At 38.8% G+C, this 11149-nt stretch overlaps 1 protein-coding gene across 1 annotated transcript; it reads right to left on the bottom strand.

The window, feature by feature from the left end:
• Positions 1–4447: 4447 nt before the first annotated feature.
• si:ch1073-303d10.1 (protein LBH-like) lies at positions 4448–10217 on the bottom strand. The gene is made up of 4 exons (XM_067607070.1): positions 10038–10217; positions 8086–8164; positions 6690–6952; positions 4448–6408 (listed from the first exon to the last, which is right to left on the bottom strand). The coding sequence occupies exons 1-4, from the start codon at positions 10061–10063 to the stop codon at positions 6291–6293; spliced, it is 486 nt and encodes a 161-aa protein (XP_067463171.1). The 5' UTR covers positions 10064–10217; the 3' UTR covers positions 4448–6290.
• Between the last annotated feature and the right edge of the window lie 932 nt (positions 10218–11149).

The raw sequence follows: 11149 nt of genomic DNA on the forward strand, positions 1-11149 counted from the left end.
GTGTCAGTGTAGTTTCTCCAATCCCTGGGAAATGTCAAGAAACTACTGACAGCTCCTCCCTAGGGCCCCCAAACCCCACCCCAAGTTTTAAATTCAACTCAGTCTGATAAATGTGAGACAGAGCAAGAGCAGTTCATGTATATCACATATTACAACTGCTCACCATTTATGAAAAATGGGCACAAGTCAGCTGCACTATCTACAGTATTATTGCTTCACATAGCCAGCTGTCAGATAGTGTTATCTGTCTGTGAGGAAAAAAAATCTTTATTTCTTAACATTTCTCATTTCAGTACCACATAGCCTTTCTGTGTGTAGGGAGTGTTTGTAATTTCTGCCTACTATGAAGATATCAGCACGTAGGTCTACAGTTCTGCAGGGAAAAGTAAAGAATGAAACGTCAAGCAAAGTATAAAACATGCTGACTGTGTTTGAACCCTAAACGCAAACCTGGAACACAATCTCTGACCATTTTCTGCTTTACATTTCTTTTAAATCTAAATTTCTTAAACGCCATTGTCATTTCAGGTCTTTCCTCTCACCATGCAGTGAAAATGTTTTCTGAAGCACTACTTGTGGTGCATTTTTTTTAAATGCACAATATGTAATTTCTGCTGCTAGAAGTCTGTCAATCAAAACAATAACAAAAGATGGAATGTGATGACGTTGTGAAGTACCGTGGGATCATGGGAGTTGTTGTCTTCATTGTTAAACAACCACCAGTCAGTCTCTCCTAGTTAGGATTCCTTCAGTGTTCATCATTCAGGGGGTTTTTACCGGGAGCTGATTTATCTGCAGAGGACTCCTCCTACATGGGGATTAAAATCCATAAAAACACTGAATAAAGCAGTTTCATGGTAAAAAGTGTTTCTTTGTCTATGTTCAGCATACACAGGATGTCCAGATAGGCTGTGAGCTGACCTGCTGCTAACATTTGCTCAACTTGTTTCTCTGACAACTTAAGATCCAGACGTTCAGGAGATTTTTACTGGGAGCCAAATTATCCACAGAAGTCTCCTCCTCTCCAAAACAAACATACATGGGGATTAAAACCGGTAAAAACACTGTTTCTCTGATAAGATCCAGACAATTACTAAAATTCTTCATCTGGTTAAAAGATATACATAAAAATGACCAAGATCTAAAAAGTTTATCATAAAAATGTGGCTTAAAAGTGAATAAAAGTCAATTTATGATTTCTGGCAGATAACTGCCAGAAACACCAAATAATATGCTTAGGTATTATCTTGTACATGTATATTCTTTGGTAGACGCCATCGTGGCAGACAACTACAATGCCAATGCATGCACACAAGATGATCACGAGAGGCAAGCGTGTTTATTCAGTGCCATTACATCGGTGAGGTGAATTTTTTTTACAGCATCACACCAACTGTAATGTGCACATATAGGCGGCAGGAGCAACATCTGTGTGTGTGTGTTTGTGCAACACTGGACAGACATGATACACTGTGTGGAGTGGATTGAGCCGACTTCACCATAGTGGCATCAAGAATTAGGGAGGGTATGAGAACTTGTTCTGTTAGAAGTGTATTTTATTTTAATTAAAACATTATAACAGGCAAACATTCACAAAGATCATGAACAGCATGGTGGGAAGATTGCAGGGGGGCTGGAGAACACAGCCCTCACTGTCGGGACGCTCTCTCCCATATCATATCTGCGCTGTCGGCTTGCTGTCATAGAGCCCTATCCGTGCTTGGCACCCGCGAACCTTGTTCTCAGGAGGGGGGGCATTTTGCTGTGAAGACACCAGCGAAACACCCCACACACCCAAACTGTTGGCTGTTGCATCCAGCAGGGAGGTGAGTAGAACCCTCACGGAGACGGCTCATCAGCACGGGTGGAAGCTGGGGGGCAGTGTTCGCCCAACATGGCCAGCCATGATGGTCATCACTCGTGGGAAGTCAGACAGCAGACAGACACCAGCAGCTGGGCTTCATGGGACACTGATGATATATCTTCATCATCTGCAACGAAGCTGTCATATCAGTTGGGATGACCAGGAGAAAGGCTGAGCGGGGAGCTCTGTGTCATCGTTCACAAGCTCCAACTCGCTGTCCTCGCAGTGGAAATACATCGAAACACTCAAAGTGATCCCACCACTGCCAGCATCTAAAGTCAGGCAACTGTCAGCAGTCCGCACAGGATGGTGACTGCTGAACACCTCTCTCTGTGAGGTCTTGCGCAAGGCACTCAAAACAGAATTTATGATGGTGTTTGTCGGCTATGAAGCCGGGAGATGACAAGTGAGCATTATAAGCAGCGACTCCATCCATGGAGAAAGCTGATCAGTGGGCAAACTCACTGTTCGCTGAAGAGAAAAGGAGGATGCTGTCTTGATTGGCTGGCTACGTTCATGCAAAGTTCAGTGGGCGAATACGCATGTATCATTGGAGGACAGTAGTACCCATGGAGTCCAGTGGAGGGCAGAGCCTGTGTGAGATAGATCTTAAAATGAGTTCCCTCATTGTTTAACTAGGTTTCTTACCACTTCAATAACAACGCTTTCCCTCATCAAGGATTCAGCTAAGACTGGCACTAGCGTGACGGTCGGGAGGTGGGATTTTGATTGGCTAAGGTGAACGTAATGTTGAATTTACTGGTTATTAGCCTAGCTTAGCAACAAAAACATTTTCTTTCTATCCATCAAACTATTTCAAACATACAGTAGATATGTACTATTTAATAGTTTATTTATTTTTATTGGCATTGTATGATTTTCTGAATATTAATACAGACATTTATTTTTTATTGTTGATGTAACTACTTTTGGATACATAAGCACCAAGTGTAACCAATGGTATAGGCCTACATGTGGATGTGGATATTAACGTAGGCTATGTACCCTAAATATGATGATTAAAATATTTTTATGAGAATCCTGCTGTCTCCAGTCTGTTATTAAACTAATTGTGAATCCCCAGTAATAACCCAGTAGCTACTTGTTAGTTTTGATGCGTTGCTTTACATTATGGGTAAGTAAAGGCTTCAAGGAATGAGGGACTACTTAGTAACTACTCATTATGATGTGCCACTTTACTTGGGGGGCACAAAGAGAGTAACTAATTTTTAAGTAATTAGTAATGAATGAGTCATTACCAGTTTTGAGCTGCTCAGCAGCTGGTTCGGAGTTAATCAGGAAGAACCAATGAAAGTGGTCAGTATGATGATTCAAAGATATTCATGAACTAATTAGAATGTTTGAGAGGCTGATGGCTGCAGCAGCTGTTAATGCAGTCAGTGACACAAACGAAACAATTCCCAAAATTAAACAAAGTGGTAAGACATGGAGGTAGATGTCAAAAAGCGCATTACTGCACACTTTCAGGGTATGCACTAGTGGAGGCACAGGTCACTGAAGTTCAGTGCATGGTGTTTGTTAAGCATCTACTGTATATAGACACATATGACTTATCAGACCACACACTCAATATCTAAAATACAATAAACATTGTATTCATTTATGTTTACTCCAAAATCCAGCATACAGGTGTTTCTCTAATTTACACAGTCCATATATGAGTGCAGGTGGTGAAGATGTACCAGTGAGTTGACTGGAGAAGGCAGAGTGTGTGTGGCAGCCACTGTGGTGTCTCCAGTGACAGTTGTGTGTTGTCATGTGTTCTCTGCAGCAATTTTACACACAAAAACTATATGAAAACTAAAATTGTACTTGGTGGTATATGCAGTGTTAGACGATATTATTAATTATATTAGTTAATTAATTAATTATATTAATTCATATAATAATGAATAACAATTATATTAATTAATTAAAATCTATTAGTGCTCTGTTCTGCAATTCTTTAAATATCATCTTGGATTTTTACAACTGATGATGATAATTTCGTCACTTAGTTAACATGGTTGAGATGAATCAGTATCAGGGAAAGGCAAGCCAGACTTTCCTTTATCCTGCCACCTGCCACATTTTGGCATCATCCTGGCATTTCAGCAACTGTGCTGCACCACAACTGACCATGAGAGAGTCCCTCTATGGTCTGGGGGTTGGGCATATGATGGTGAGAAACACTCGATATTTCATTAATAGTTCAGTAATAAATCACAGATCTAATTGGTTAAGATTTGAGTTGGCTTATATCTGGCTTATATCACCAAATTGAATTGAATAAAATATTTTCCTTATACATTTAGTAGGTAAGTGTGGAAAAGGTGATCTGTGGTTAATGTGTGGTGGGAAGTCTACAGATCCCTGTTGTTATACTATATTCAGCATTCATACCAGTGGTATGTGTTGCTCTGCTGCCTTCTAGAGGTCAGGCGGTGTAGTCACATTGATGTAACTTGATAGGGTTTCCTATTTGGGGGGTTTATGGCTCCTCTAGTCAGTGCTGGTGGAATTAGTTGGTACAGTCCTGTTTAACGTTTAAAGTCATCAATCACTGAAAACAACACAAGTGAGTCATAACAGGAAGTAAGAAGTTTTTTATTTCTGGTGTGTTGTTGCAGTGTTCCTTATCTGGAGGTCTTTAAGTAAATCTTTAAATAAGAAACAATTAAATTTGACACCAGTATCCCAACAGTTTAAAAAAAATTAGCTGGACTTGACTTTATGCTTTGATTTCCCATGGTGAAAATGGTGCTGTATTTATTTTTGATGTCTGGATGCATACTGTAAGTATGTGTGTCTGTGAGAGTTTTTATTGGCATCTAGTGAAACCATGTGCACTTGCTGTTTAGTCCCTCAGGATTTAGTTGTCTGTCTGCTACTGTAACAGCAGGTGTCTTTTTGGATTACCTTTTTCAAAATTAATTTAAAACTGAATTTGCAGAGAAAGAGAAAATACTAAATATACCCATCTTTTTAAAAACTGACAGTCTGATGGCAGTCAAACAGAGTCAAACTATGTGAAATATGTGAATATGCATGGTCTGATGAATATGCATATGAATAATTTTGTTGTGTGCAGGTTCTGCAATGGTTTGAGCTCACTGGTACAGGACTTTCCAGACCAAGTCAGACCTCTACCATCAGCATAGGTTTCATTTCATGAACATTTACATGAGAGCCGTGTAGAAATAAACACAATTTTATTGTTGTACTGTAGCCACCCAGACTGGCAGTGCATAAAGGAAAGGTGCATATACGAGTCGATTAGAATGACACAGACACATTATACAAAACTTCTACACTGGTTTCTTCTCTTACAGTATCTTCACGTTTCTCATGTCAGCAGCAAAGGGCTTCATGATTCAAATCTCATTCAGCTTTGTCCACCTGGGACTGTAGCAGCACATGCTATCTCATCATGATGAGAACATGGTACAGGTGAAATGAATGCATTGGTGAAAAACGAAAATGTTTTGTAATTATTTAAGAACTTTTCTCCTTCAAGATGCAGACAAAAGCAGCACACCAGTCAGCTTTGGTTATGAAAATAATCAAGACCGATGTTTGCAGTTATACAGCTATTATTACCCTTTCACTTTTTTTTAAATAAGAGTGGGCCTATGTATATCAAGTTGATATATCCAGCAGAAATAAGCATTTAGGTAAGAAAAAAAAAAAAAAAGGATATCAAATAATAATTGTGTAATTGCTTACATGAAACAAGTTGATCAGTATTGCACTGGTTAATAATAATGTGAATGTCCTGAATATAAGAGACATTTTGAAGGGAGTGTGCACATATAGCAGGAATAAGGTTATTATTACTGTTGCGCTCAATCTTTTCATTGATGAGGATTTGAATTCACAGCTGCAGTGTCCCAGCATGGTCTAAATTCCATTACAGAGGATTTTGCTCCCACAAAAACTGAATCAAAAATTATATAATATTTAATGCCACCACAGACTGTGGTTTATCAACAATTCATAAACCATACTGCTCAGAGCTTAGTTCAAACATGGATGGTTCAGCATTATTCTTATCTCTAATATTATCCAGTGTATATATAACCTATACACACACATATATATGTATATATGTGTGTGTGTGTGTATATATATATATATATATATATGTATGTATTTATTATTGTGGGATGAGATTTGCCCGACAAAGGAAAAAAAAATCACCCTGATCCTGAAGTCTTGGAGGTTGTTATTACAGTCTCTGGTTACCTTCCATGCACAGTGTCAGATACAGTAGTAGGTAGTGCAGCACTTAACCACATTTCAAACTAGAGCATCTCAACCCTCCCAAAAGGATATTATTGGGATAGACATGAAGAGGTTACACGTTAAAGGTTACACACAGTTCAGTTGAACTGCAGTGGTGTCAGTCCATACTGATTGTACTGGTTCAGCTCCTCAGGCAGGGCGGGGCAGCCTCAGGGGGGGTGGGGGAGGCAGGGGGGGTCAGCCGGGAGAAGGACAGTTGACTCTGGGATGGTCCAATAGAAGGCTTTCTGGCAACAGAACTACAACAGTGAAAAAGCAAAGATAAAGTCAGGTGGTCCATCGAAATCTGCAAACCCCTTTAAATTCTAATTCCATTTATAATTCAATGCAAATATCTAGGTTTTACTGCCTTGATGCCTTAAATTTCCCTGATAGAAAGACAGTGACATGAAGAGGTAACTGGTCCCAATGTTAGCATCAATCAGGAGTGATCAATATCAGTCCTCAAAAAACTCAACATTCCAACCCTGACAGACAGTGGTTGAAGTGTGGGGAAAGATAACAACCCTGTGGTTTTTACCCTTCTTCCATCCTCATGTCCTCCTGCTGTTCTCCATCCACGGAGCCCTCTGTGTGATCAGCACTGCTGTCCTCCTCTTCCTCTTCCTCTACCTCCACATTGTTGCTCAAGTATCGTGGAGGCCAGCGCAGCTCCCCGCTCTCTCGCTCATTGTGCTCTGTGGGCTCCACAACAATAGAGGGCAGACGCTCCCTCCTGTACAGGAAGTCTTCAGGATAGGAGCTGGAGTCTGACTCTTCATTCATGTTTGCTTCAGGGAAGATCTGGACCAGGGAGGAGATTCATAACGATTTTAATTTATAACTCTGTACAAACTGAACAGAGCTATCAGTAGGTCTGAAGGGAACATAATACTAAATGCTCACCTGGGCCCATATTCACCACATTTCTAAGAATTCCTCTTCAGAATGCTCTAAAGAGCCAAGTTAGTGTGAATATGAGTTATAAGATATATTCTACATGTGGTTTACTGCTGCTACTCACAGCGAAGTGTAAGAGGAATATTTAAGAGCAACTGTCATGTGATCACATGATTAATCACTTGTATGCTCAGAGCAGGAATAGCTAATCAGAAACCAGGATTTACCCAACATCTGGCATATTGTCAGTTATTTTAAGAAATCTTTACATTTTACTCAATATATTTTTCTGCAAAAAACAACATTTTCTGCTGCTTATTTCTGCTGGTAAATGAGATACAGTAGATCAAATGTGCAATAAGGGACATTTGGTGCTATAGTGTCAACTGCAGAGAGTGGAGATGTATGAAAGGTGATTACAAACTAAATCCATGTCAGCTTCATTCTCCAAAACATGTGTCACAATGTGTGCGCTCACTTCTGTTTCTGTACAGCTGTCATCTAGGATTTAGTCTTAACCAACTTAAGAGACCTTCGGAGCTCTCTTAAATTTAAGAGCACTTTTGAATAAAAAAATATTTGATGAATAGCTTTTATTCTTGAGTTTGTGAGTAGGAGAAAAAGAAAAGGAGTTTTACTTTTATCTTTTACCTAAGTCCAAATTTTCACTTTTATCAGTTTGATAAATATAGGCTTTGATCTCATGTTACTGTAAGCTTCCCACATTTCTGGTAGTTTGCCTGACCTTTGCTTTCAAATATAATGATTAAAATGGAAAACTACAAGTAAGATATAAAGATATGTATGTAAGCCTGTAGAATAATGTTCACTGCAACAAATATTCTTAACAAGCCACTCAAGCTGTCAAAGTTTTTTTTTTTTTTTTTTTTTTTTACAAATTAGCAAAACAAAAATTCCGCCACTGGACTGATGTTATCATTAAAACAAAACCTAAACTTGATTTGAAGACAGATGATGAGGCAGGTCACTGCACTGGAATCAAGTAAAATACACTTAAGTAAATACATCAGTTGTACCTGGTAAGCTCTGCTTCCTCTTCTCTGAACTGGACTCTCCTCCATCTGAGATTCTACTTGACTGAGAATGGTGGTCATACTGCATACACACACACACGCACACACACACACACACATACACACACATTTTGGGTTAATTTTGGTTTATATTGTTTGTGACATGTACTGCTGTGACATGTGACTTGTAAGCAGCACTGTAATGTATGTTATCCAACCTCATCACAACTGATTGGGTCACTAAATTTCAGCAACACAGAATCCAAAGATACATTCTTTGCCTGAAGACTACATTAAATTAAATTTAAGTTTTCAGAAATGAACTGAAGTTGTAAGAGAATAATAATAATAATAATAATAATAATAATAATAATAATAATAATAATAATAATAATAATAATAATAATAATAATAATAATAATAATAACTTTATTTGTATAGCACCTTTCATACAAAAAAATGCAGCTCAAAGTGCTTTACAACAAAAGAAATTACATGGACCAAGTGCTTCACATCAAAAAAGACATAAAATGACCATAAACACATGTAAATGTACGTAGGACAGAAAACAAAATAAAAAACAAAACCCACTTGTTAATAATAATAAAAAAAATAATGTAAAAATAGAATACATAGAATGTGTACTTCAGTGATAATGTGAGGCTTAATAATAATATGAACGGTTTATCTGAGCCTAAAAATTGGGTTTGCTTCTAACCAGTTTTTCCTCCTGCTCTCTGAATGAAACAGCATTTTGTTTTTGGGTCACTGGGGCATTGTTTGACCAAATGGAGCTCTGTGGTGTGACTTGAGTTATATCTACCGTTCAGAATTGGATTACAGAGGGAGACAACAAAATCTGCATGTTCTGTATCATTAATCACCCTGCATCTCACAGTCTTTGCAGTCCTATCAAAGTCTAAATCTACAGCTTCTACCTGATCATGAACCCAGCCAGCCAAGTATTATGCTCACACTTTCAAAAACCTTTGGAACTGTACAGATGTGAAGGTCTAACCCTGACCCTAAGATCAAATAGGTTTACTTCTGGGATTTACATCTTAGCTCCATCAACGGACGGACGAGTGTGTTATCATATCGTTCAATAAGACATGTTCCAATACAAAAAAGTGGGCAGTATTGACAACAAGTGTAGGGATCAGAAGGGATTGGGCAGGGAAAGACTTGTTCCTGCTGTGTAATCTGCAAGTAAGCACTTAATGATATAACAGGCTTGAACAACAAATGACTCCTCAACTCCAAGCATGGGGGAGGGTGAGAGAAGGTGGAAAACAAAGGTGAGATAGGGTACTAACTATGAAGAAGGAAAAGAATATTGGGTTTCCGTAGTTTTAATGAATAAGAGTTTAAGGGAATTTCCAGTTGACCATTTTACCTGTTAGGCCTACACTTTTATAACTTTCAATTTGACATTTATGCATATGAATGATTGTGCAGTATGTGTTTATACTGTATGCGCATGTTAGCATGGAACATTTGAATATATTCTACAGGGATGGGACACATTGGTAACCTTTATGTCTATGATGGCCATTCTCCACTCACCAATACTGTGTTTATTTCATTTATATTGGCATAAAGAGAGTCAGTGGGTACTTTAACACCAAATAATCACACAGTTCAAATACTGAGTGGACCTATAGTGAGCTGTTGAACTTGGGGCAATGACTGACATGTTTATCCCAGGCTGTTGGTGTGTAATCCCATTTCTACTTCAAGGTTTCGATAAATTTAGTTTCAGGTATAAGAAACCTCTTGCATTAGTTATCTTGTTAAATCGACTGTGGCCTCATTTTTACCATTGTGCTCTGACAATATGGTATGACACACTTAATTTCTAACAGTCATCAACATTTGAGAGGGTAGTTACACTGTATTAAGACTGTAATAGAAATCTCAGAAATGTTAGGAGAATATTTAGTCATGTTTCTTACCTGTGTGAGGCAGGAATACAGCTCATCTTTACTGGGATGTAAAGGATCTAAAGACCCTGAGGATGAAAAAAGAAGGTGGAAGAACGTCTTCTTTCAGAAAAATGGTTAACACACTGGACTATTCCTTGTGAAAGTCGGGCAGTCAATCTTCTTTCCTTCTTCCTCCACAGGTTCAGCTTCCTTCCCTCCACCACCCCCTCCCCTCCTCCTCCTATTCTCCACCCCCTCCCCCCCCCGATTCTCCCACAGTGTCCCGTTCAGTGACGCACATAACACTGCACATTCAGACTGACGTGCAAACCCGCTTTCCAGCCTGACAGGCTTAGTGTCACCTTCAATTACAAACAAAGCCTCAATGTAACATGTGAGTGTGCATCAACATGGGGCCTCATACATACAGATTAGCAGGTGAGCAGGTGTCCTGGCTGCACACATTCACCAGATTTTGGAGATTATTTTACATCTTGACTAATGCCAAATAACTGTCTATCATTCACTAGAACTGCTGATGCTATGTTAGATTATGCTCCCTGATAAGGCTGCATAATAGAGAATCAAAGAGGACTGTGGGTATTACATTTCCAATCAACAAGACTTTAGAGTAAACATATCTTTCTGTGATATTCTGGTATCAGAGTTTAGATTCATTTTCTGAAGGCAGACTCTTCAGCACTAACTGGGAATTCAATCAAGCGCATGAGTGTTGTTTTAATATACTGTATACTTATAGTGACACTTCAATTAAATTGTTTAGTCTCTCTAATAATTGGGGTGCTTCCCTGTTGTTACTGCAGCTCAAGGAGTCATTTTCTAGTCTAACCAGTGGGAGGTGCTAGCACAATTGGGGCAGTGCTGTTGTCTGTACTACAAGTGGCTATTCACTGCTGTATGGATGACATGGCAACAGGCAGGAAGAGTGTATTAATCATGCATGTAACATGTGTGTTGTTTGAGCCATCACTGAATGTTCTCTACAGCTCATTACTTCGCTTAATGTGTCCTTCAATTTCCTTAAAAATGTCATGTTCACATTGTTCAAATTCTGGGTTCAGTGTGGAATATTAGCCATACTATTGTAACAATTGTAAAGAAATGCTGGGTCGAAGTAGATA

This window comes from Thunnus thynnus, chromosome 13, assembly GCF_963924715.1.
Source record: "Thunnus thynnus chromosome 13, fThuThy2.1, whole genome shotgun sequence".
Classification (NCBI taxonomy): domain Eukaryota; kingdom Metazoa; phylum Chordata; class Actinopteri; order Scombriformes; family Scombridae; genus Thunnus; species Thunnus thynnus.

Excerpts from the sequence above, each read along its gene's own strand:
- si:ch1073-303d10.1 (XM_067607070.1), bottom strand. The coding sequence starts at position 10,063 with ATGAGCTGTATTCCTGCCTCACACAG. Across the intron at positions 6,953-8,085 it reads GAGGAAGCAGAGCTTACCAG|ATCTTCCCTGAAGCAAACAT; the intron begins GTACAACTGATG and ends TCCCTGGTCCAG. Across the intron at positions 6,409-6,689 it reads GACATGAGGATGGAAGAAGG|TTCTGTTGCCAGAAAGCCTT; the intron begins GTAAAAACCACA and ends TCACTGTTGTAG.